General features: G+C 50.8%; 1 protein-coding gene across 2 annotated transcripts in view; it reads left to right on the forward strand.

Annotated features, from left to right (window-relative positions):
- GALNT14 (polypeptide N-acetylgalactosaminyltransferase 14) overlaps positions 1–27,353 on the forward strand; it is a 205,039-nt gene that overhangs the window by 132,908 nt on the left and 44,778 nt on the right. For both annotated transcript variants that reach the window (XM_041755900.1, XM_041755899.1), the window contains exon 3: positions 21,995–22,093. In XM_041755900.1, the coding sequence (XP_041611834.1) occupies positions 21,995–22,093 (99 nt within the window). The remainder of the gene's footprint in view (positions 1–21,994; positions 22,094–27,353) is intronic.

Below are 27,353 nucleotides of genomic sequence, written 5' to 3' on the forward strand. Positions count from 1 at the left end.
CATAAAAAATGTTCATATTCCCTCAGAGTCAAGGCTCTTCCACTAGCTTAGCACAGAGTTGGTGATTCCACATCAAGGCAGAGAGGAAGAGAGAGGAAACCCATCACAGACACTTAGCTTTTGCAAACATGCTCTCCCCATCTGCTACGTTCTGGGCCCTCCTGTGCACCATTTTTCAAGACAAGAGTTTGTGAGCCTATTGATAGTAGCTCTGAGTGCGCTTCACTCCAGAGCATCGTGGAGTCTCAGGGATCCTTGGCAGGAGCCAGGGGGCAGCAAGCTGAGTTTCTGAGCATCCTAGAAGCGGCTCTGTAGAAGAACAGTGTCTGCTGGCCTGGGGGTGGCTCTCTGAGTACCAGGTACATGGCATAGAAGTGGGTTCTCACTGGGGCATGAGGGCAAGGGAAACCACAGAGGCTGAGATGGGAGGTGCCTCTTAGGCCGGATTCCTTCCACTCCTGGTCCCCTGGGTCCTTGAGTGCTGCCCCTGTCCCTCTGCCACTGCCCTGCTCTGTTTCAGGCAGATTTCCCAAAGTGGTTGCATCTCAGCCTTTGAAAGGGGACCAGTCAAGAAAATTGCTGATGAGAATTCATCTGAACAAAGCACCCTAATTGATGTTTTCACACACCTTATTTAAGCTTTGACATTACGTGTCTCATTCATTCGTTTTCCCATTCTTTCACTCATTCATCCACTCAACACATTTATCAAGCACTAACCACATGCCAAGCTCTGTGTTAGAAATTGGTCTCCACTCTCCAGGAGCTCATGGTCTATGGAGAAAATGGGACTCCTGATGCTCTACTGTGGGTTGCTCTGAGGCCATAATTTTGATTCTGGAGCTAATGCATGGGACTTCCTGTCCCCGATTCCCAGGAACCCATCTCCCGCCCCGTCCTGGTTTTGGTGTCGCTATTTCTGTCTTGGCCACGGAGCAAGCCATACGAGTTACGAGCTTTCCTGTAAAAAAGTCAAAACGGCATTAAGCTGGCCTACCCAGGAGAAGGCATTTATACTTGGACGGGAGGCAGAGGCTTTCTGAAGGAAATGGCATTTGAGCTGGAATTGGGGGCGACAGGTAGGATTTTAGCAGGTGGCAAGCATCCCAGATTGAGGGAGCAGCATACGCAAAGACGAGGTGGGAGAGCCACATTGTTTTGCAGGAATCAGTCCAATTTCCTTGGAGTGTGGGTGATGGAGGGGAGAATAATTCTGGATGCAAAACTGGGGGTCGTGTCATAACAAAGTCTTGAATTGAGGATAAGGAGCTTAGAGTTAGTTCAGTCAATGTTGGAATGCTTGGACTTTCATTCTGTCATGGCCTCATCATCTCAGCGACCCCGGATGTCCTAAGCAACATGTCCCTGCCCAGTGCTGGGTCAGCGGAGCTCCTGCTGGTGGGGAGTGAGTGGAGGGCATAAGGTAGGACTGAGCAGAACTGTGCCAGGCAGCAGTGATGCACTCCCCGCCCCCCGCCCCCTAAGGAAGGATAGACAATGGTAGGCAACCTCTAAAAGCAAGCTTAGCCTGAACTGGGGCGGACCCAAGGGGGTAGAGTAGGGTATGGGATCCTGGCTTTAAGGCACCAGCCTCCTCAGGGTAGGGGTGTTGGGTCTTACACTGGGGAGTTTGTTCTGGGGTGAGGTGGGAGAGATGAGAAGCAAGAACTGGTCTGGAGGGAAAAGGAGCTGGTGGGGACCTGCAAAAGGAGTCTGTCCTTGACCCGCACCTGACTGTTGGGTTTAGGATTGAGCACCAGTATTGGCTATAAAGACTTGGACAGAGAAGCAAGACTAGCAGATTGAGCACATACCTAGGTAGAGAGATCCAGGCTCAGAGAGGTTAAGGGACATGTCCAAGATCACACAGCTAGTCAATGCTTAGCCAAAACTCAAAATCAAGTTTTCAGATTCTAGGTTTATAGATATATAAATATATTCTGTCCCTAACATAAAGCCCATATTATGTCCAAGTTCACTGCTGTGTGTATGTGTGTGTGTGTATGTGTGTGTTTTACTGCAGCTTATAGGGCAAAGAGAAGAAATGCTGCATGAGGATTTTGTTTCCCAGTTAAGGTAGTTTGATATTTCTATTTCAGCTTTGCTTGGAGGCATGGGTGTAGCATAGTTCAGTTAGCTAACAGAGTCGGTAGTTTCTTGTAGTGTTCTCTCAGCAAGACCAAAGAGAACCCATGTGCTTTTGAAAGGCACTAAATGGCTTTAGTTCTGGAGGCGTGTTTCTCCCCCCCTGCCCCACGCCTCCCCACCCTGGTTTCCCTCCTTTATTACACATTGCCCGAGGAAGGAGACAATGCAAAGAAATGTGGAAAGACACGGAGAAGTGTGTTCAGTGCCTAGGATTGGGAATTTGATCTGGAATGAACTGTTTCCCCCACAAAATTTATCCTGCCGATTATTGAGTATTATGTTATTAGGTGTCAACCTTCAAAATTAAACAATAAAGGTTGTTGAGCAGCAAATGAGTTTGGCCAGAAAGAACAGAGAAATTGCATTTTGGGACATACAAACTATGGGGGATTGTGGGCAAGTCTGAAGAACAAAAGGTAAAGCATCCTTCGTAGGTGAAAGGAGGAGGTTGGAGAGGTCGTTCTGAACAAACACTCATTGGACAAAAATGCAGTGGTGGCGGCTTCTCATTGGCTGCAGGCCAGGGCAGCTTCTGGTTGCCGGGCTGAGAGGAAATCTTCCTTCTTCCTTCTGGACTGTGTATTTTGTTGTTGGGTTTTTAAATATTTATTTATTTATTAGAGAGAGAGAGCGCGTGAGCGCACAGGAGTAAGGAGAGAGGGGTGGAGGGAGAAGCAGACTCCGCAGGACCCTGAGATTATGACCTGAGCCAAAGGCAGATGCTTCACCAACTGAGCTACCCAGGTGCCCTTGGACTGTGTGTATTGAATAAGGCTTCCTTTATTCATTTTCATGTAGGGATATATCAGTAAACAAGCAGTCCAAACACTTGCTCTCATGGAGCTTATTGGATTCCCCAGGTAGGCAAGTCTACCAACTGGCTGCCTGGCTGGGATCTTCTTGCTGCCCACCACAGGTTGCCAGTACCTTCTCAACAGTGGGCCACTCCCCCTGAGAGGAAGGTTCCCATAAGCTAGCCTTGAAAACAAGCCCTAGCCCATGCACTCAGAGCTGGCAACACCGCAACGGGAAGGTGGCATCATTTCTCTCTCCTCTAAATTATCCTTTTTTGTTGCTGTTGTTCGTTGATTTTGGGACCCCACAGTGTTTTGGGACACATTTAAGAAAGCAGAAGGCTAAAGAAGAGACCCTGGATTTGCATTCTGCACTCTGGGGTGTTCTCTTTAGTGCTGTTGGGGTCATCAGGACAGCTGACATGCTCAAGAGAAGAGATGGGATTGCTGAGTTTGGCTGTGGCTCTTGCCCATGTTATGGGCTGTATTGAATTCTTCCACTTTGGTGGCTTTTGAAATATCCCTGCAAGACCAAAATATGCCTGAAGACCCAGAGCCTCTCTTCATCTTAAGTCAACTTTGAATCAAAGTACCATATATGTACAGAAAAGTTGACACTTCATTCATGTACACTTGAAGAAATTTCCAGGGAGAGCCCGCCCCCATTCCTACATCAAGCACCTCCATCAAGGACAAGATGACTTTCGGTGCCGGAACCACCCTAATGTCCCTGCCCCTTCCTCCCCACCGTGGAACACTGTCCTGACTTCAATGCCATAGACTAGTATTGCTTGTTTTTGAACTTTTATAAATGGATTTAACACAGTATGTGCTCTTGTGTGTCTGGCTTCCCTCAAAATTAAGGGTATGAAATCCCGCCACACTTTCAAGATGCGGTGTGTTCATGCTCACAGCTGTAGAGTATTCCTTTGTATGACTATATTGCCAGTGATATATCAGTTCTACTGTGAATGCTCCTTTGGGGTTTTACCTTATGAACAGTGCTCCTTTGATGAATCTTGTACTTGTCTTGGTGAACATGGGTCTCCACCCCACTGGCTGTGGATGCATCTGGGAGTTCCAGGGGCTCTTCGCCTTTGTCGTCAGTGACTGGCTTTCGTGTGTTTCACTTGAGCCTTCGAGAGGCTGAGTCCTGGTATCTTCCTGTGGTTTAGGTTTGGGCCCTTTCTTTGGTGATTAGTGAGGTGGAGCACCTTTCAGAAGCTCACGGGCCACTCTGGTACCCCACTGAGTGTTTTATACCTGCTCTCTTCACCTTCCTAGGCCATTTGTCCAACAACCAAAGCACAAATCCTGATTTTTAGTCTGCCCTCCTCTATAACCTTCTGAGTGTTTTGTACATTTTCTCCCACATCATGGCAGTGCAGTGAAGGGGAGGGAAGCTACTGGACAGAGTGCGAGAAGCCATGGGTCCTAAGATAGTGCCCAACCCTTCAGCTGTCAGGGTGTTGTCTCCTCACAGGTAAGAAGAGGGAAGTAGCTCAGAGATGCTTAATAAGGTCGCTTTCGAGCCCTGTCTGCTAGATGAAAATACCTCTGCTAGGAAGAATGTGCAGGAATGATTTACGGAGTGATTGGAGGCGATTTCCATTAGCAGGACTCCCTCCAGCTCAGGGGCACCTCCCCTCCCCTGTGGCCCCAGAGGAGTCCTTCCCCTCATACACTTCTCTTCCTGAGGCGACTCAAGGGACCGTGCGAGCTGTCCTTATCACCACCTTGTCCATTTCTGTGGGGCCCGCGTGCCTTCCCCTGGGTGGAGGTCACCAGACCCCCCCTTCCCAGCTGGAGACGCCAACGTCAGCTGCTTTAATGGCATCTTTGCACTTCTCTGAAGGCCCCTGGGATCTCTTCAACAGCAAAGCAGTTTGGCACATCACACAAATGGCAGCTTGAGTGAAGACTGGTGACCTGCCCAGTTTTTGGTATAGAATAAAGAGTTGTAACATAGGAACCTTTCCCCTTTGTAACCCAGAGCACTGTCATGTTGGGTTACCATTCCCCCCTAGCGCTGCAAAGAATGATGGGCTGGTGTGATGTGCCACATGTGTCTCTAATGACAGAAAGGAACGGAGCTAACAGAACAGGCCCGGGGACTGTTCTGAATGATGGGCTTTTGATGCCCAATGATGGGCTGAATGATGGGTTTTTGGTATAGAATAAAGAGTTGTAACATAGGAACCTTTCCCCTTTGTATCCCAGAGCACTGTCATGTTGGGTTACCATTCCCCCCTAGCGCTGCAAAGAATGATGGGCTGGTGTGATGTGCCACATGTGTCTCTAATGACAGAAAGGAATGGAGCTAACAGAACAGGCCCCTCCTGAGAGGCTTGGGCACCTGGCATAATTCCTAAGTAAAATCTGAATGTCAGCAGTCCTCAGAATAAGAGCAACCACACCCTCCAGCTCTATGAGACATCACAGAGGCTCTCACATCCCCTTCCCGGGACTTTCTTAGCGACCCTTCAGGTGAAGGATCACTGCCATCTGATAGGGGAGGAAACGGAGCCCAGGCACTGTAACTGATTAACTGTGAGCTTTGAGATAGGGCATGTCTGCCAGTTATCTGCTGCTCCTTGGGTGAGTTATTCAAACTCCTCGAGCCTCGATTCCTCATCCTGAAATGGGAATGATAATGGTAGCCAGGGTTGCTGTCAGGGTGAGGCGAAATACTCCATGCTGAGCACTGAGCGCAGTCTTGAACCCCCAGTAAGCACTGTTTGAGCGTTTGAGCTGTGGTGAGGTGCTGATGAATCGTCAGATGGGTTTTAGTTCCAGGATTAGCATGAGCTCCCTGCCAGGCCCTATGATCTTTCCACAGCTACGCAGCAGGTGGAGGAGGCAGGGCTGAGAGGGGGCCGGCCCCGCAGGAGCAAGGAGCCATGTGAATGGGTTTGGAGAGGTCCTGGCTCTGTGCCCGCTCCCCCACCTCTGAGTTGGGGCACGTTCCAGGAACAAGGTGGTGCGGGGGTGGAGAGGGTGCGGGCAGAGAAGTTCTGCACAGAGCTTCCTGCCTCAGCCTTGGCTCCTGGCGCCCAAACACTTAACTTGCCTGAATGTCAAACTTAACTTTAAAAACCGGAGCGCAAAATAAGCAATGAGGCAATCGCGATGCCACGTCTGGTGGAATGTGTACTTTTAAAATAGTGGGGATGGAAGCCAAGGCCAGCAGAGGGAGTGATTTCGGGGCCGGGCGCCAGGAAGTGGAACCGAGTCTGATAGCAGATGAAAAGAGCAGAGGAGGTGACAGCTGTGGGCGGGCGGCTGTGGAAAGCCGGTGCTGGCCAGGGTGACAGACAGTGGGATGGAGTGACGTGAGCAGTGGGCCTGGGGGCGGCTGGAAAAGCAGCTGAAGAAGGCACCATGTGACCGAGGAAGGGGGACCCGTGGAGTCACGTAGCAGCCTCGCAGCCAGGGCTTCGGTGTGGGCTAGCAGGATCGGCCAGTGCCCCTGTGGTCATCCTCGGTGTCCCTAAGGCCGCAGGAGTGACCCTTCTATGTGACGGAAGCCCACGGGCCCAGCTCTCACCCTCTGCCCCCACCCAGCCCCCACCATGACCTTGATCCCAGCCAGAGCAGACATTGTTCCATCTGTTCTCCTGCTTTCCTGCTTCTCCACGTTTTCCCCTGGTTCGTCATATGAACACATCATTTTTAAAAAAGATTTTATTTATTTATTAGAGAGAAAGAGCACTCGTACAGAGGAAGGGACAAAGGGAGACAGAGAATCTCCATGGAGCCCTATGATGAGGCTGTGCTGAGCATGGAGCCCTATGACGAGGCTCAGTCCCATGACCCTGAGATCATAACCTGAGCCAAAGTCAAGAGTCGGATGTTCAGTGGACAGAGCCACCCAGGTGCCCCACTGGACGCATCTATCATTTATCCCTTACCCCGAGCCTCACTGAACCTGCCTGTACTACCTCTCGAGATAGCAGGCCGCCCACTTTGCTCTCACCTGCTCCATCTCAGGACAGGTCCTACTGTTCACCTTGGAGCCAAGCCCAAACCTTTGGTGTCCCACATGGCCCACCCTTATTCTGTTGAGTCTGCCTCCTAGAGAGCCCGTGGTCCCTAGCCTTGCTTGCCATCCTCAGTGACTGTCCCCTGTGGCCTGGGTGACTATGGCAGCCTCCACCACCCTCCAGTATGGCTCTGGCCCCTTACCAGTCCATCCCCCGCTCTTTCTCCATGGAGAGTTTTCCAAATGCAGACACTTCGCTTCCCATCTAAAACCTTTCAGATGTTGGCTCATCGTTGGCTCACGTCTTCCAGAAGGCAGGTCCACCCAGCCATTCGGGGCTGTGGCTGCCTGACTGTGCTCGAGGCTTCATGCCTCTTTATCTTTGCTGCTCTGTCTTCTCAGGGCACTCCTTCATCTTTCAGAAACCTGGGGCAGTTGTGTGTGTGGGGGGCTGTCCTCCAGGAAGACATCTCACCCCCTCTGGCTGAGGTCAGCAGCTCCTCCTCACTCCTGAGCTCACTTGTGAGCCCTCATTACCCTGAGGGGCACACATCAGTCTCCCCGCTGAGACCTGGAGCAAGCTGGGGCAGGTGAGGTGTGCCAGCAGAGTGCCCGACACCGAGCCCCTCATCGGTACCGGCTGAGGGACTGTGCACCCGAAGGGCACCTCACTGGATTCACTGTCAGAACCGTCTACTGAAGACATGAGGGTTTGGGAGTGCAGGTGTGGGAAAGCATCCTTGAAACAGAGGGAGAAATCAAATCATGGGAAATTTAAAACCACCTTCACTCAACAAAGAATTCTCTGTTAGCACATAAATCCGGGACCACAATCAGCCAGTGTTTATTGATCAAACAGTTCTCCTGACGTGTGGTAGGCACCTTGTCTATGTTTTCCCAGCTAAGCCTCCCAACATCTTCTCTGTGATTCCGGTTTAGAGATGAGGACGTTGACTCACTTGCCCTTACGAGCATCAAGAAGTAGAAAAGTGGGCCCTGGCCCATGGAGAAAACAGCACAGCTTTGCAGGCAGGGGAGTAAGTCCCATGAGAAGCGTGGTGGCGGAGTCTGCTGTGAGTGGCACAAGGGCTATGATTCAGGCAGCCCTGGATGGGAAGGTGGAGGTGTGGGGGTGGGGAGGCATGTGGAGGTCGTGTTGGAGGGAAGTGAGTGGACTGGGGTAGCAGAGCTGGAAGGCAGGGGAACTGCGGGGCAGGGCTGGGGGTCAGGGTGATGAGGAGGCCTTGGGTTATAGTCTGGTTTAGCTTCAAGGAACCAGGCGACGGTAGGGAGAGTGGTGTGTGAGCGTGTGTGGAAAGCAGCGGGGAAGGAGATGGAGGGACAGTTCTGCAGGCTTAGAACAGTCAGGGGGCTCTTGTAGGGTGTGGCCCTGGCTTGGGGGGTGGAGGTGAGAATAAAGGAAGCATGAGGCAGAAGGTGGTTCAGGACTGACTTGGAATGGACAGATTGGACTGATAAGACATGCACGGGAAGGTATGAGAAGACCTGGCTTTTTACCTCTCCACTTGAGGGACAGTTGGCCCTCAAGCAGGCCATTTCTGAGCTCAGTGGGCTGGGCCTGGCTGCATCCCTGGACTGACCAGGGCTACAGGTCTTATCTCAGCTGCTTCAATCTGAGGATTGACGGCAAAAGGTAAAAGGAAGCCCTAAGTCTGAGAAATATCTGGAAATAGCTCAGGGAGCATCAAAGGGAGATACCATTCTTTAGCAGTGAGGGACAGCCCAGACTTGTGGTTTTCCATCTTTCCAGAACCTTCCAGCGTGTGCCAGGGCCAGTGTGAAATAAAGGCCGAGAGCCAGCCAATTGGATGACCATCCAGGGGCACCCCAGGGGAGCGAATAAGAGCACAGAGTCAGGAGCCAGCCCATCTGGTTTTATCTGGAGGCTCTGCTGCTTGCTGACCTGCCCTCAAAGTCCCTTCCACAATGGGAGGGGAGGAGCCCCAGCGCTACCTCAGAGAATCTTTGTGCAGATCTAAAGCTCTTGGAAGAAGACCTGAGCCAGAGCCAGGGGTCAGTAGGTGTTGTCTGTTATTACTATTGTGTAATGTGATTCACGCAGGGCTAAAATAAGACTCGAAGGAGCCCTTGTCCCAGACACCAAGGCATCTTTTTCAGAAACATTGCAAAAATAGGCCTTGGCCCACCTCCGCACTTCCTGGTCCCAGCTACGCTCTGCATTTGCCTTTTGAGAACATTCTCCCCTGTGTTGTGTGCACGCACACGTACACGCGTGCACACACACGCACATGGTTGCCATCTGGGTGGTGCTCTGTACCAGCGCACACAGATCCTGGCGGCATCCCAAGAGAAGCCTTTTTGCTGCCTGCTGAGAGCAGTTGCTCTTCCTGGAGGGAAGGTACTGCTGCCTATCTGTGGTTTCCCCAAACCACAGGGTCTCACTCATTTCAAAGGAGCTGATAAGCAAAACAGAGCAAAATCGGTTCTCCGGGAAAGCAAGAGGGTCCTGTGCAGAGGGGAGCAGTGGTGGGTTCTAGGAGGCCTGAGCTCAGCCCGAGCTGTCTGCCTTCCCCAGTCAGGTGTGCATTCTGGGTCAGGTTGCATGGGCAGCCAAATGCGTGAGGAGATAAATTGGGACCAGGGATCAGAAAAACCATACCAATGTGTTAGGTTCAGCAGCACCAAGAATGGACCTGAGGCTGCTGGTTCTGGAGCAAAGAGTGGAGATGTCCTGTCCTCCATGCTTGGTGTCCATGGTGTGGGGGGTGGGCAGTCAAATACAGGCTTATCATAGTGGATAGACCTTTGAGCTGTACTTTCATGTGTGAATTAGTGCAAATCTGATCCTTGGTGTCGGAAGAGAGGATACCATGAGAAAGATGTTCTTAAAGCTTAATTTTACAATTTAAAGGGTTTTTAATGATTCTGAAATTGCAGCCTTTTCTAATGTTTACACACCATTTTATGAAAGGATGATATTAGAAGGTGGGATTTTTAAAATATGTTCTCTCTCCCACAAAATAAGATGTTGCAAACCTAATAATGGTCTTTATAATTTTTTAAGTTTTATTTTACTCATACAAAAGAACCCTGCATCTAGAAATGATTGTCTGGCACTAATGCTGAAATTTGAAATTGGGCTGTATACAAGCTAAGGTTGAGTAATATCTAGGATGTCAACGTCCAATAAAAATAGATGTAAAGCCATGTAGGTAATGTAAAATCTTCTGGTAGACACGTTTGAAAAAGCAAAAGAAACAAGTGAAATTCTTTTTAATAATATGTTTTATTTAATTCAGTTTACCCAAATTTTGTCACTTTGACATACAGTGAGTGTGATGAGCTATTTTACATTGTTTTTCATACAAAGTCTTGGAAATCTTGTGCATATTTCACACTCCAATACCCAATGGCTATCACATCAGACAGCCTGGGTCCAGGCAAAGAGGGTGTCTGAGCCATGCCTGGCAACCCTGTCTGGGTAGGATTCAGTCTCTCGCTTCTCACTTGAAAGAACAAGTGTTCATCATCTTTGAACAGGTTTGATGGACACCTTGGTAATACCAGACGCTGTTCTTCTCCCTAGGACTTTGGTAATCAAGATCATTCTGGCCCTTTAAACATAGCCGGGTATTTCTGGTGCTACAGAGAATGTGTCAGAGTCTCCACAGGCACCAAATGGCTGTCTTGGATATCTCCCAGGACAACCTTTACCCGGAGCTCCCTGTTTGTGCCACTATGGTTCCATATTCTAACTTCAGTAGTTTTAGTGATTTGTTTGGTCTCTCTTCTCTGTATGACTGACCTTGGCACCTTGCTCAGTGTATATAGTTCAGCAGATTCCTTGAGCTGGTGTCACTCATACCTTGGCAAGGGACATTGTCCCCTCTGGCTTTGCCCCCGTGCGAGTGCCCCTGTTTCCTCCTTCATGCATCCACTCATTCTTCAGACATGTATACCTACAGTGCCTAAGCACTGTACTAGGTTCTGAGGTCGCAACACAAAGGAGCCCTTGCCTCGCTAAGTACAGGGGAGAGAAAAATAAGTTCACAATTTTTGGTAATCGATTACAGAGATGTCCTAGGAGAGCGCATTGGGAAAACCTTGAGAGATCAAGAAATACTTTCCAGGGAAAGTAACTTCAAAGCCAAGATTAGAATAAGAGAAAATGGCCCAACCTTGGAAGAGAAGAGAGTGCATTTCAGACACATGGGAGGGAGGCTGTGGCTGCAGAGGTCCGGAGAGAGAAGAGTGGGTCAGGCAAAAGGTGGCTGGATCTGGAGCATGCGGGGTGGGGAGGAGTCAGAAGTGGTGCCGGGTCACTAGGAGAGGAAGCCATAATTAGAAGTTTCAATGTCATTTTGTGAGCAGTTAGGCAGCATTGAAACATGTTAAAAATTTGCAGTTTGGAAAGATCATTCTAGCTGCAGGGTGCAGGCTAGATTGGAAAGGGATAAAGCCAGCTTGGAAGTTGCTGCAGTAATATAGAGAAGACATGATGGGAATGTGAAGAAACAGCCAGGTTGAGAGATAAATTAAGAAGGATTGACAGGACTAGGCCTTTCATTAGATTAGGAGGCCACAGAGAGGCAGGATTCGAGAATATCTCTTGGATTTGAGTACACGGTAGATGGTAGACTGGGGAAGACAAAAGGCATAGCAGGCTTGGCTGAGGTGCTGGAGGCAGAGGGTGGGTGAAGAAGAGATCACCTCATGGGGATATCCCAGGGAAGGTGCTCATCAAGATTAGGGATAGGGTTGGGGTCATTAGCAGACAGATAGAAAATTGAAGCCTTGGAAAAAAAGTGTGTCATCCAAAGAGAAGGAAGACTGAGAAGAAGTGGTTTAGGACAATTTGGGTGGGATTGGGAACATGAGAACTTCAGATGAGGGAAGAAGAGGAAAACCCAGGAGAGGGGCACCTGGGTAGCTCAGTGGTTGAGCATCTGCCTTTGACTCAGGTCGTAATCCCAGGGTCTTGGGATCGAGTCCTGCATCAGGCTCCCTGTGGGAAGCCTGCTTTTCCCTCTGCCTATGTCTCTGCCTCTCTCTCTGTGTCTCTCATGAATAAGTGAATAAAATCTTAAAAAACAAACAAACAAAACTCAGAAGAGACAGCCTAAGAGGATAGCCACACTAAGGTGACTTCGCTAAAGCCAAGGGCAAAGAATCAAGTATCGAATAAAGTGTGTGACTGTCAATGTCAAGTGCTACAGAGATAACAAGTAAAGACTGATAAGTTTCCACTAGCTTAGTGACACTGAGAAGTAATAGGGACCTTGGTGGTAGGATTTGGTGGGGAGAGGGGAAAATGGGGCACTGGGAAGCAGAGGTGGGCAGTAATGCTCTATAGACTGAGCCTGAGGCCTCTCTCTATCATCTGACTGGGGCCCCCAAGCTTGGCTCCTTGAAGGAAATAGCAAGTTCAGTCATTAAGACCCAGAAGATCTTAGACAGACCACTAACTAGCAGGGTGGCCTTGGGCAGGTCACTTCACTGTTCAGGGCCTCAGTTTCCTCATCTGTGAATAAACAGGGAGCTGGAACCAATTTTTTCTAAACCTGTGTCCCACAGAATTCTCTTAGGTAAATGCTATGCTTTACTCACCATATATCTAGTAGATATGTGAGTTCCCACCATGTGTAAGGGATTGTCTGCTAGGAAGAAGGAAAAGTGTGAGGTTGGGGAGGGGGCAGGTTTTGAGGTCAAAGCTGCATAAACAATAGGCTAGAAGTCTCAAAACTTGTAACATATTCATGTGTATTGGTGGATCACCAGAAGGGTGATCTAGTATTTTTCCAGTATTTCTCATTTGTCCAACTGATTTGACTTGTCTACACTTTATTCACGGAGCATGCATAGGCTTCTCCTGGAGACACTGTCCACCAGCTGGCAGTGTAGGGAGTGATTAGCCAGATGCTCTTCCTGGTACTTTCTACTGTTATAGCAAGTCAGGGGTTTGAGGAGGGAGATGGAGAGAGAATCCAAAGCAGCCTCCACGCTGAGTACAGGGCTCAGTCCCATGACCCCAAGATCATGATCTGAACCAAAACCAAGAGCCACCCAGGCCCCTGACACCATGGCCTCTATATAATAGCAGGCTTCTTCCCCAATTAGCTTCCCAGTTTGTCAGCAAAGACCCCTCTTAGGCATTCTTACATTGCCAGGAAAATGGGCTTGCAGAGCTGTTTTCTGGGAACACTATTCTGATCTATGGGCTGCAATTAATCTGATAGCGGAAGTGCTCTAGAATGGTCGAGATGTAGGTTTCTTAGAAATGTGATGCTACTGAGAGTAGCTGGCTGAGAAATCCAGGAGGAAGAAGTGAACTGCAGGCCCCAAGCTGGATGACAGGGACGAGGAATGTGGTGGTGGTTGGTGCAAGGGAAGGCATTTATTAGCCTAAGTAGGCTCACCCTGAGATCAAGTCTTCTGTTAAATGGCCTTGTGTTCCTGGAGGGATGTCAATGATAACATCTAGGTCAGCCTTTCTGCAAGAGAGTTAAGCCTTTAAGCCCCAGAACATCCACTATAATGAAAGGAATTAACTTCTCCTTTACCCATGTGGAAGGGTACTCCTGTGAACCATCCATGGGAGAAGTGAGCAAAGAATCAGACAATGTTCTTGTATTGTATGGTTCATATTAAGAACTCCTGGGATGCCGGGGGTGGGGGGTGGTCACAGCTGTTGAGCGTCTGCCTTCGGCTCAGGGCATGATCCCAGAGTCCCAGGATCGAGTCCCACATTGGGCTTCCTGCATGGAGCCTGCTTCTCCCTCTGCCTATGTCTCTGACTCTCTCTCTCTCTCGGTGTCTCTCATGAATGAATGAATGAATGAATGAATGAACAAACGAACAAAATCTTAAAAAAAAAAAAAAAAACTCCTGAGGGAGTTGAATCTATAAAGATTGGAACAACCCCAAAAAGGTACTCCTGGAGAACTTCTCTGTGTATGTAGGGTCCCCGGCATCCATAACTAGCATCATCTTGAAGAATGGGGCCATCAAAGGGTCCTGTGGGGGCTCTGGGAGCACGTCATTTGGACAGCCATGATGCAGTTGCACAGCTTTTCCATCAACTGCCCAAGAGGATTTACCACTGACCCCAGGGGTGTGAGAAATGCTGCTGACCTTGTTTCTTCAGGTAGCTAAGAGTACCTTGTCTGTTGCTGCATAACAAATTACCCACAAATTAGTGGCTTCACAGGACATTTATTATCTCAGTTTCTGTGGGTCAGGCATTCGGGTATGGCTCAGGTGTCTCATAGGCAGTGAGCCATGGGTCAGCTGGAGCTACTGGCATCTCAGGACAAAACTGGGCTGGACCCTCATCCCAGTTCCTTCTTGTGTTGTGGGCAGGATTCAGTTCCTCACGGGCTATTGACCTGAGGCCGTGCTCAGTTCCTTGCCTTGCGAGGCTCCCCAACATGGCAGCTTACTTCACCCAAGTATGCAAGCCAAAAGGACAGATGTCCCGATCTTTCCTAACAGAATCACAGAAGTGGCATCCTGTCACTTTAGTTGTACTCTGTTCCTGAATGTGTCAGCCCACATTCCAGGGGAGGGAACTGCACAAGGCCTTGGGGGTGGGAGACCATCTACTGCCCACCAGTAGTACCCAACCAGGTTTCTAGGCAGCTCACTGTCCTGCCCTGGCCCACAAACCCCCTTCCCAAAGTAAAGGATTTTAATAAATTGTTCAGCAATTAAAACCTGGCAGCATAATGGAGTAGCAGATCTCACTGTTATTCTAAGTATCTTTTATGAGATGTAGAATTTCTGTAATCCTAAGTGAGGACAGCTGTTGAGGCAAGACCTAGGAGCAGTATATATTTATGTGGATGAACAAATTAATCTGCATGTGAAATCCCAGTGAAATTGACATGAAATAAAAATTTCATGCCTTACAGTGTATCTGTGTTGCCCATGAAATGAGATTAAAAGGAATTTCTGATTTTACAGTTGTCATACTTTTCATACTGCTTGCATTTTTCCTCTTCTAAAGACTTGAATTTGGACCTAGAGGCCAGACACAAGCTTGGCATTTTATACCTTTTGGCCACCTTCCTTTTCCTCTTGGCTGGGAGCAGGCTTCCTTACATAGAACTAAACCGGGAACATATTAGATGTTCTCCGCTCTAAGTACAAAACCTGTGACTCTAAACACTGGCAGCGTGCTCACTGTCCCTGTCCCAAGGCAGCTGACATACTGAAAAGGTCCGTCAGCCAAGAGCTTAGCCCCCCTCATCCTTCCTCACACACACATCAGCTTTGTGGTGGGTGTTCGTGTCCTGGGGAACGAGGGGAGGACTTGGTGGTCTTCCTGAGACCTCTTCAGGGCTGAAGCCATGACGTGGTGAGACGAGACAAGAGTGCAGGAGGGATGGAGGATGTGCCCCCATACCCTTGCACCTGGAAATCCACAGATTGTCACTCCCTTGGAGGCAGTGTTCTCCCAGGAAACGGGTCCCACCTCTACTTTATGCCTGTGTTTCCCTTGCCCCCTGTGGCTGTAGAGTTCAGATATGGAACATACAGAGAAGACAGCCCATTCACTTTCTCTGGCTGAGTCTGGCCTCTGCTGCGTGTGCAGGAAGCAGAGGGATGGGCACAGCTTTCTGTTTAGGAATAGATGTTCACGAATTGCTCCTCCCAGGGCCTCACTGATACCACACCTTTGCTGGCTCCAATCTGGGCAGTAAGTTGAAGCCCCTGTAGGGACTCCCCAGTGGCAGCTTAGCCAGCACTTTGCCTGTCCTCCTCTAAACTGTCCAGGAGCATCAGCCTGTCCCTCCCCTCCAGGAAGGTTGTTCCAAGAGCTGAGTTCCAGAGCTCAGTGGAAACTGCTTCTTGAGGGGTACCTGGGTCGTTCAGTCAGTTAAGCATCTACCTTCAGCTCAGGTCATGATCCTGGGGTCCTGGGAATGAGCTCCATGTCGGGCTCCCTGCTCCATGGGGAGCTTCTCCCTCTCCCTCTACTCTTCCTCACTCTGCTTGTACTCTTTCTCTCTCTGCCTCTCAAGTAAATAAAATCTAGACACACAGAAAGAGAAAGAAGAAAGAAAGAAAGAAAGAAAGAAAGAAAGAAAGAAAGAAAGAAAGAAAGAAAGAAAGAAAGAAAGAAAGAAAGAAAGAAAGAAAAGAAAGAAAGAAAAAAGAAAGAAAAGAAAAAAAAGAAAGAAAAGAAAAGAAAAGAAAAGAAACAGCTTCTTGGGTTGAAGCAGTTGACTTGAGTGGGAACACGTGTGTCCACAGGGCACAGACAGGACCAGAACAGCAGCTGGAGGCTCATGGATACCCTAATGCTTGGAACACGGCTGGCATGGAGGTGTTGTGGCATAGTGACAGTTGTGGCATGGTGACAAGGACGTCTGGCAGGCCTGGGTTTGAATCCCCGCAGTGGCTGCAGCCAGTTATTTAACCTCCCAGTGCCTCAGTTTCCTCCTGAGTGAGTCCATGAAGCAGTGGCCCTTCATAAGGTTATGGTGCTCATAAGGTTATGGAGCATTAGATATGCAGGGTGCTCAACACAGTGGCTGGTAGCAGGGGCCACTTTTGAGAGAGAGAGCATGCGTGTGTACACAAGCTGGGCAAGGGTGTGGCAGGAGGCAGAGGTGGAGAAAGAATCCCAGGCAGGTGCCATGCCCAGCATGGAGCCCAGCATGGGGCTGGATCCCACAACCCCAAGATCGTGACCTGAGTTGAAATCAAGAGTCAGATGCTTAACCGACTGAGCCACCCAGGCGCCCCCAAAGTAGTTTAATTTCATCACTGTAAACTAGAAGCTAAGGCTTAGAGAAGTGGAGTCACTGCCAAGCTCCCGAGTGATGACACACCCAGGGTGTCCCCCCCGCCCCCAAGGCCTGCGTGATCTCCATTACATCTTGCCGCATATTTGTGTGACCTTTCCCCTTACTGCCTCAGTCTCCCCTCTGGGATGCCAGAGCCCTGCTTCAGGAGTGTGTCTTATCACACTATTGTCTGCGTTGTCAATGGCAGGGGAGTGCAGTGGCTTTCTTTTCCATCAGTGTGTTGGTAATAATTCTGCTCTCCTCTGCTTCAGAATTGCTGGGTCTGCCTCTCCATCACTCCCTCCTGTTTTGACACTCCACGTAAAAACCCACATGTTTATAATTTATGACCATGTCTTTTCTTCCGTAGGGGTGGAGTGCTGTAGGAGGAAGAAGTATGTCCAGAAATCAAAGGACCCGGGTGCCAGCCTTAGCAGGCACACTTGGGGCCACCAGGAGCCTCTGTTGCCCACTGATAAAACGGGGATGATGATGACGATATCATAACACTGCTTACAGGCAGCTGTCACTTTCATGAGCTTGTGTACACGGGGTGCCTGGGTGACTCAGTCAGTTAGGCATCTGCCTTTGGCTCAGGTTGTATCCTGGGGTCCTGGGATGGAGCCCCATGTCGGGCTTTGAGCTCAGAGGGGAGCCTGCTTCCCCATCCACCTGTGCCCCTCCCCCCTCCTTGCGCATGCGCTTTCTCTCTCTCAAATAAATAAAATCTTTAAAAAACAAAACATGTGCACATTATATTTCAATGGTAACAGCGACCACCACTTAGTATGTTTCTGACATACCCGCGTTGGGTGTGGCACCCAACAGTCCCACCTGTTGGGGTGCAGGGGTGGGGTGTGGGTGGGTAGGGGAGCAGTGATTGGTGTGGAGAGACGGAAAGAGATGGAGGAGGGAGAGGCTCCTCCCTGTGCCCCGGGGCTGGCGTTTCAAACCTCTGTGGGAGCGTCCTCGGCCGGGAAGTGGCACTGGACACTCAAGAAGTTGGTGGTTCAGGAAGCATTTTGAGACACACCTCAACTTGGGGAAATCAAGAGTCTCTGTTGAATTTTTCAGAAAACACACACACACACACACACACACACAGAACAACCAAAAAAAAACTACACGTGGGAAATGAGCTCAGCGGAGCATCCGTTACTCAGGAGGTGTGGGGGCCGTCAGGACAGCAGCCCGGCAGGCAGGCTCCCCACACGCTGGCCCACCCTTCCTCCCCGCTCTACCCCCACAGCGATCTTCCCTGCTCACTGGCTCTTCTCTCCAGTAAAACCCCTGAATCTTTAATAAATTATAAACATGCTTTCCCAGGCGTCTGCAGCGCCAGATCTCAGCATTGGTAGCTTTTGACATTCCCCCAGTGTCCCTAATAGATCTTGCCATTTGATTAATCTTTTAGATCCTTCCCCCAGAGAACCCACCATCCGAGCTGACTCTCCTCAGAGTGTCCAGCTTGAAGGATTTGTCTGCGCCTCTCTGCCTTGTTGCTCCCAGTACCTGCTGCTCATTCCCAAGCAGGGCTGCAGGATGCTAGGGACAGGTGGCAGTTAGAAGTCACGGGACCTGGGTTCAGCTGGCCTGAGCCACTCACCGGCCGTGTGACCCCTGAGTGAGATTCTGAGCCCCCGGTTCTCCTCTTGTGTGGAGTAGAGGTTCTCAGATGCTGTTGCGAGGGTCAGATGAGACCATGAATGCGCTGTGACCAGGGGCAGGAGGAAGGCACGTGAAGTCCCCGGAGCCAGGCCGCCCAGGCCATAGGGTGCAAGGCACTGCCCTGCTGCCTGCCCTCCGTGGGCCTTTGCACGCTGGAGCTCTTAGGGGTTCCCTGCCCCACCTCCAGAAGAGCCCCCTGTCCCTTATCCTGCAGGCTTATGAGGCTGGAGGGGAGTGAGGTCCAAGAGCACGACCACCCAGGCTCCTGCCAGTGCCTGTCACACCACCAAGTTCTTCCCAGTTTAGGAGGTTGGACTGGGTCATCTCCAATACCCTTTCCTTTTCACAACCATGAGCTCTTGGTTCTTGTCCGTAAGCACAGAACGTTGCGTGGAGGCTGGTTCAGCTACTAGAGCCATGATAATAAGAATTCCAGCTACCATTTACTTGGCATCTGTTTTTTTTTTTTTTTTAAGATTTTATTTATGTATTCATGAGACACCCAGAGAGAGAGAGAGAGAGAGGCAGAGACACAGGCAGAGGGAGAAGCAGGCTCCATGCAGGGAGCCCGATGTGGGACTTGATCCTGGGTCTCCAGGATCACGCCCTGGGCTGAAGACGGTGCTAAACTGCTGAGCCACCCGGGCTGCCCTACTTGGCATCTGTTAAACACCTGGTGCTTTGCCTGCAGTCTGTGGTCTTCACAAGCCTGCGAGGAAGGTGTCTGTCTGCATTTTATAGGTGACACATCCAAGTTCTGAGAAGGCAAATGATGTGCCCAAGGGCACACAGCCAGTTTTTGTCAGAGTCAGGATTCTGGCATCACAGCCCACTTTCTTTCCCTAACGCTGATGCTGCGTCCTTTGCTCTCCCCCACCTCCTCTTGCCTCTCAGAGCCCCTCGCCCTCTGTCGGACAGGACAAAACCGTCCAATGGGAGGAGTAGCCTGCACATTTGAACTGGATGTTGAAGATAACGGCCGTGACAGTTTTGTCAAGCACGGACTGTTGCCTAACAACATAGTAATAATCTAGGAGGAAAAAATCTCCTAGTTAAAAATTGTTGTCTCCGCTTTCCAGATGGAGAAACTGAGGCTCAGAAAAGTCCATTCGACGTCCAGCCACACAGTTGAGCCTAAGCTGCACAGTGGTCTTTGTGAGGTTCTTTCAAATCAGCCGTGTTTATTCGGTGTCAGCTACCATGGAAGCTCCTGAGTACTATGCTGTAGGATGCTTAAGCAGGATCCTACATGATGAGCAGTCAGCGGACTGGAGAAGACATGGTTGGTCCGTAGTCCCACAGATGCTCAGTGGTGTGCGACCCCATAGAATATTCTATGAACTGTCTCTTGCAGCTCTCGGCCTCAGGGTTGAGAACCGTGCCGGGACTGGGACACTGTGCCCCATGTCTCTCAGATCATCCCTACCTCGTCCAGCACCTCCTCGTCCAGGAAGACTCCACCACCCCAGGTGGGGTACGCCTGCCTCTCTGCTCTCCGAGCCCTGTGCGTGTGCATGCTGCTGGGTCATTGTGCCCATACACGCCTGCCTCCCAGCTGGGTGTGGCCGAGGCAGGAGAAATGACCTCTGTCCCCAGAAGCTCTCTGAACAGCAGCCCCCCCTACCCTCCCCGCCCCGGCCCCCTGCACCAGCCAACCCTAAATAACTTACATCACCAAAGCTAGGGTTTGGGGTCCCTTTGCCATCCCTGGGGCTGTCCCCGGTGCCTGACCTTTGGCACAGCCCTGGCAGTTGTGGTCTTGTGAGTCACTTGGTTCAGTCTTTCTTTTTGTCCCCTCTCTCTGACAGAGACAAGGAGGTCCTGCTAATCTCAGTAGGTGAGATTCACTGAGAGCCTTTGGGAAGGCTGGCTGCCACACGTTTGAAAACCATCAACTCTAAGTCACCAGCTGAGCTAGGAAGGCATCTCCCAAATTTCTTTCTCCTTTTCTCCATGAATGGGCATCTGCTCTGCATAGTTCTTATTTTAGGGACATGGAGATAGACAAGGATCCTTCCCTAGAGGAACTCATAGTCAAATGGGGAAGCCAGCCCATTCTCAGAAAGTTCTAGAAGAGAGATATGTACAGAATTACAGGAGCACAAACAGCGGGTCATTATTTATCTGGGGGAGTATGGAATGCCTTCACAGCAGAAGCGACATTTGCTCTGGGTCTTGAAGGATGAGTAGGAGCTCATTGGGTGGAGAAAGGAGGAAGGACATTGTTCTGTACAGAAGTCATAGTGTGAGCAGTGGTGGAGAGTTCTGGCAGCAAACGATGCTGTCACTGTGGGAGGTCTCGAGGGCTGTGATAGGGACTTTGGACTTTCTGCATCAGGAGCTACTGAGGGCTTCGGGCCAGAAGAAGGCCTGGGCAGAGTTGTGTGTTAGACAGGATAGGAGTGTCAGGGGCAGAGGGTGGAGGCAGGAAGACCAGGCAGTCAGGAGGCTGCCACAGGGATCCCCGAGAGAAGCAAGGACTCTCAGAGCGGGACCCACAGGGACGAGGGAGGAGGAGTGGATTCCGGAGGGTTGTCTTAGTAGGTGGAGCTGACATGATAGGGTGAAGAGTTGTCTCTGCAGGCCTGAAGGCCTGAAGGTCATGACTCACATTTCTACTGTCCCTTCCCCTCGTTGGCCTAGGACTGAGATGAGGTGTTTTCAGCCACAGACTTCTTTGAGAATCTAGTGACAACCATGAATCATCTTCCCAGAGGGAAAAAAACCAAACAGAACCACAACAAACCACACATTTGCATACACTACTTTGCAAACAATTTCAGCGGGCTCCTGGTCCCCTGGAAGGCCAGCCTTGGATCCCTGGACCCCAAATGCAAAGCCCCGAGCTGAGGACGAAATTGGAAAATGAAGAGAAGAAACATTTGACTCACCAAATGTCTGTTATTTACTTCCTCGTTTAATATCACTCCCCGTAATTGGGCAGCCCCTGAAAGAGCGAGTAACAGGAGGAAGCACTTACCCAGGGATAGTCCCCGGTGGCACCGGCATCACTTGGCGGGTTTATTTTCATTATTATAGTAATTTTCGGGCTGCGGGCTACAATTTTCCCTTGCAGCGAGGTATTAAATTGAAATTACCCCAGATGTAATTGTCATACGAAATGATCCTGGACACGTGGAAATGAATGCTCTTTCAGGATGGGGTTTTATTGTCTCTGCCAGGGTTTTAGGGCTCTGCCTCGTTAAGCATGCCGGATTTCCACGTGTGTGCCAGGAGGTCGGGGTCCGCGTGGTGTGGTGGGCTGGGGCTGCCGGCCCAGGACACGGACCAGGGAGCAGAGCCCAAGACTTGGCGGTGGCACCGTGTGGCTGCTAGGACCCGCTGTGCATTAACTTGGGCATGCAAGAAATCCCACGCTGATATTCTGTACACTAACTTAATTTGGATCCGAGCTCAAGTTCCCCTGAGGAGGTGGGAAACCTAGTTTCACTCATTTTGGGAACCCCCCTGCCCTGGGGGTCTTAGCCCAGGCTGTGCAGCTGGGGCAGTCCCCGCAGACAGCAGGCATCCCTCTGTGCTGGTGACTTCCACAGTGCCCTTGGTTCCAGCCCTTCCGATCTGCTCTGCCCCCTGAAGGTCTTACTGTCGTCCTGCCTTTCCTTCCCCAGATGTACCATGCTGGTGTACTGCGCGGACCTCCCCCCCACCAGCATCATCATCACCTTCCACAACGAGGCCCGCTCCACCCTGCTCAGAACCATCCGCAGGTAAGACCACCTTCCTGGGCCCTCCCAGGCCTGCCCTGGGAAGAGGGTGTCTGCCCACGGTGGCAGGGGCGGGGGAGGGGGAGGCTGGCCCTGGCATAAAAATATCAGGCATTTCTGACTCTTAGGACTTGGCTCTGCCAAATGCCGTAGGCCCCAGCACCTGCATCACCACAGCCTTCCATGTGGCCACGAGCCATGGTGCAAATCCAAGCAGCCCAAAGGCAGTGGCTAACATTGACTTTCTCAGCCACCCACCTTCTGTTCCAACCCTGATCCTGCTCCGCCTCCCCACCAGCACTCAGCACCAAGGCTAGGCCCCATTCTTGCTCTCACAAGTGCATCCTTCCTTTGGCCCATGGCCTGTGTGAATCTGGAACATAACAGAAGTTCCAGCACCAGCTCCCAGCAGAACTCCCATCAGAACACAGACGGGACCCTGGGGACTTGGCCCTGGTTGTTTTGGCTCCCCTTCCCCATGCTGTGTCCTTCCACAACTCCGAAGCTCTCTCCCCATGCCCATCCTCCCCTCAACACCATCTGGCCTCCCCTTCATCTCTCAGGTCTCCAGCAGCATTGGCATCTCAGACGGTGGCAATGGCAACCATCAGTCACGAGGTCCCCTTATGTGCAGACATGCCACAGCTCATGCTCTCAGCTGGGGAGGTGGGAGGCCACTGCTGTACTCACTTTACAGCTGAGGAAACTGAGACTCGGAGACACTAAATCAAAGCCTCCTGTTGCTCAGCTAACAGTGGTGAAGCTGGGTTCAAACCCTTGCACTCTGACAGTTCTTCTCAGCAGCCTCCATGGGCCAGGCTAGTCTCCCAGGTGGTGTTCAGCATCCCTGGTGTTGGGGCTGGCCCTGGGATAAAGTGCCTGCATACTCCCAGGGCCCCGGGACTCATGGCCGGCACGAGCCCGTCCCTATCTGGTAGGCAGCACAACACATGGTCGCCTGATCCCACAGAGAGGGAGGGCCTAGGATAGGACCACCAAGCATGACAAAGTCTCTTGTCATTTCCCTCACTAAGCCATACCTTCCTCTGCCTGGCTGTGGGCAGGCAGGGAAGCTCCAGGTGATGGGAGGGAGTCAGCAATAGGCTCACCCTGATGGCAGGCACCAAGTCTTGGGTGCCACCTGCCACTTACGACGAATGTCTGCCGTGCAGGGTCCGTGTGTCCCATATAAATGCAGGGAGGGACCTGCCCAAACATGCATCATCTCACCCCTGTCCACCGGGGCAGCTCTGTCTGCTGCCCAGATGTCCTTGGCAGCCGACTGGCTGGTTCCTTCTGCCAGCTGCTTGCCCTGACTGTCCTAGCTGCTGTATTCGCCCCACAGATCACTAGATTCACATTTGATTTTCCAGCAAGGCTTCAGTTCTTGATAAGAAAACGCCCTGAGTCACTGTCAGGAGTCACTGAGAGTCTCACATTAGACTAATAAAGTACCTTTATGATTTGTAAACCAGAGCAGGTATGTGTCGAGGAACACGGGTACAAGATGATCGGGTTTACCTGGGTCTTTTCTGGTGAAGGGAGACCGTTGTTTCTGGGCCTTGCAGATTGAGCAGCCGGGCAGTGGAGCAGAGGTGGCTGCTTTCAGAATGCCAGCCACAGCCCCACTGCCGTCATGATCTCCTTGGCACTAGGTAGGCTTTCTGGAACAAATTTAGGGCAACCTCTGCCTTTCCCACCATTCAGGGTGGCTATTCCACAAGGTCATGTCTGGGCATGTCTGATAGATGTTTCCATGAGGACACTATAGGATCAGAGAATGGCTCCTTGCCTTCTGGACTGGCCTCTCTTCTTCCTGAAGGAGTCCTCTGACATCATACACCTCCACCACCTCAACACACACACACACGCACACAAAGGCCTTCTGCTGGGCTCCCTTCTGCACATCTCAACTCTAGCACTTAATGCATTTTTCCCAGATGTAATCTTCAGTGAATTCCATTAGGGTAAGGACTACATCTTGTTCATCTCCTACCTGAGTTCCCTGTGACTCAGTTGACTGATCAAGGAAATGGGCATAATGACCATTTGGAGTTGCTACCACATGGAGTTGCTTTGGGTTCAGTCAGGTAAGGAACCAACAACCGTGGCCAGCATAGCCTGGGTACTTGAGCAACATGAGCTATGTCTGTGTCCACATCTGCATAGTTGCTGAGTTCTCAAAAGAAAAGAGGCTGTGGGGGTACCTGGGGTCACAAGACCTATGGTCAAGTCCTTCCCTTATAAGGCACTTCCTAGCCAGGTGACCTTGTGTGGGTCACTGACTGCATCCATAAGGAAAAGGATAAAAATACCTTTCATGTTTCCAGTGTTCCAGTTCTATCACATTTCCCACAAGAAGACATTACCTGGGGACATGTGGGCGTGTTATAATATCCTGTGGGGCTCCCAAGCCCCCGCATATTTCCCACATAGGGTCACTCCAGCTGCTGCCTGTAGACTCATCCCTTTCAGCTATAAGACATATTTTCCTTTCTCTTCCCACTGCTCCTCCATCTCTTTATAATAGTAATAATGACACTTTATAATAATATTATTAATATTTTAAATGTATGCTGAGCTTTATGGTCTCCAGAACATATTACATCTCACATCAGTTGGAGTCCCATCCGGAACTTTCGAAGTCAGGGGTGCATAAGGTGAAGGGAGGCCCAAGGCCACCAGGCTGAGAAGCACAGGAGCCAAGACTGAGGCTTCTGACTTCCTGAGGGAGTGTGGGGGACAGCTAAGGGTGCAGCCCCAGCACCACTGTCCACCACCCTGATGAGGGCTGCCCTGAGGCCCCGGTGCCCTATGCTCTGAAAGGGGACTTGAGTGCCAACCATTCCACTTTTCAGAAGGCACCCCAGAAGTGCCAGACCATACACCAAACTGCTAGGCACTTTGCCAGGAGACCCATGGACCCACTTCCTGTCTCTGGGGAACTTCTGACATAGGCCAGGCCCCCTGGCTCAGATCCAAGTGTGATTATGTGGAAACAGCAGAACCTGGGGAGAAGTGTGTGTGGACTGACAGGCTTTTACATCATAAGTAGGGTGAAGGTGAATTTTGGGGATGGAAGCGAGGAAGATTACTTCTAGAAGTTTCCATGGCCCGGTATTTGCCCTGGGATTTGCTACCTTCCTCATACTCCCTATCTCCATGCACTAATAAATCACTGGCACTGAGATGGACCTGAATGAGGAGCACTTCCTATCTCATTTTGTCATCAATGAAAGGATCTTCTCTAAGGTATCTTTCATCTTTAATGTTCCAGAATTCTGATGGCATTGGTGTCAGGCTCTGAAAAAAAGATGCTCAAGGAGAGGACTGAATGTACCCTCTCCCTCCCACCCCCCAGCACTTGGCCAAGCTTTCGTCCCTCTGACCATCCCTGCCCAAGCCCTCTGGCCCCTGGCCCCCTGAGCTCCTGAGGTAGCTAGGGGGCTGGGGGCTGGAAGGACCCACATGGGGCACTCAGAGCCAGGCAGCAGCCTGATGGGGGTGGGTGATGCGGGGAGGGAAAGAGTCACAACCCAGATCAGCGAGGGGACTTCTTTCACTTCAGGAGAGAGAAAGCAAGCCCTGAGGAATCGTTCATCCAGTGGGTCCCTGTGTATGCGTGAGACCCAGGGCCATCCCCTTTCCTTTCGGGGGATCCTTCAACCTTACACCTCCCATGGGGGCTCTAGCTCGGGTGCAGTTGATCTCTTTATATCCTGAATCTCCTTACTGCTACTTTTTTGTAAAATCCTGGATTTAGAAAAACAAGTTCTTAGGTTAGGGTGGATAGGAAATGGGACTCTGGAGTGAGATATCCCTACTCTGCTACCAACTGTGTGACCCTGGATAAGCTCCTGTACCCCTCTGCCTCAGTTTCCTTTTCTGTAAAACAAGAGCTACTGATAATTACCTCATATGACTATGGAGAAGAGTGAGTACAGATATGTAAAGCCCTTGACGCAGTGCATGGCACCGAGGGAACCTGTACAAGTGACAGCAGGTGCCGTGATGCCCCTCCAGCCAGGGTAGGCAGCAGTGCTGTGGCTCTCACACTTGAGCCCACATCAAATCCCCTGGAGATTCCCATCCTAACTCAGGTGTCCTAACTCAGTAAGGCTAGTGGGGCCCAAGTATTTACATTTGCAACAAGTCCCCAGGTGATGTAGATGCTGCTGGCCCTGGGACCACGCTTTGAGAACCAGAATCATCATTATTGCCAATACCCGGATTCTGAAAGCAGCCACGGTCCTACGCTCAATGCTAAGCACCTCTCATGCAGCCGAGAAAGGTACTGCAAGTTCAGCACCTAAGTACCTCAGTACTGAAGCTCTGAAGCCAGCGAATAGCAGATACGGGGATAGAGTACTTGAACCCAAGTCAGCCTGACTCCAGAACAACCAAACTCAACTGTCAGCCTGCCTCAGGTCTTCATTCAACTGGTATTTATGGAGCATTTGATAAACCCTGCCTGCATATAGCAGCTCGGAGTTCACAAAGCAATTTCAAATACATTTCCTCATTTCATACGCACAAAAGCCTGTGAAGTAGGTCAAGTATTAATATCTCCTGCCTTTACAAGGAAAATGTAATTACAGATGAAAACGAAGGCTGGGAGCAGCCCGGCGTCTCGTTCAGGATTGCATAGCTAGTAGATGGTGGAGGCCACCCGGCCTCCCACGCTGCTCACATGGCCTTGCCCGCCGCCGCCTCCCAGGATGCTTTAGTGTGGGCCCCACCGTTAGGGCCCAGCAGCGGAAAGTAGAAGGTGTAGGTGGACGCTGGCTACACAGCTACCCCCTGGCAGAGAAGTGAGCTGTGTGTAAGGAGACTCCATTCTAGAATACCTCCCGGGAAGAGTGTGATCCGGGTATGCCCGTGAGGTGAGCACTCGCTCCCATGCTGAGGCTCTAGGGAAGGAGCATGGAACAGCCAACAGCCATAGTGGGAGAGAGGCTTATCCTAAGCTGGAGGAAAAGGAGGGCTGGCTCTGTGGTAGAGGGGCTGGAGAAGTGTTCTGGTGGACAAACGGGGGTGATGGAGCAGCCAGGGTCCAGGTGGTGGGAATGGCAGCGATATGCAGAGGGGAGGGCCCTGGGCCAGGCCAGGTCCCCTGGGCTAGACCTGACCTTTCTCCTCGAGCCACCCTCGGAGCCCAGAACACCTGCCCATCTCAGGCCCTCCCAATCCTGAGCCACTTTTCCTGGAGCCCCCCGCTATCACTCCAATTGCTCTGATTAGAGGAGCAAAAACAAGCCAGGTG

The sequence above is a fragment of the Vulpes lagopus genome, chromosome 5 (genome assembly GCF_018345385.1).
Source record: "Vulpes lagopus strain Blue_001 chromosome 5, ASM1834538v1, whole genome shotgun sequence".
NCBI classification, from domain to species: domain Eukaryota; kingdom Metazoa; phylum Chordata; class Mammalia; order Carnivora; family Canidae; genus Vulpes; species Vulpes lagopus.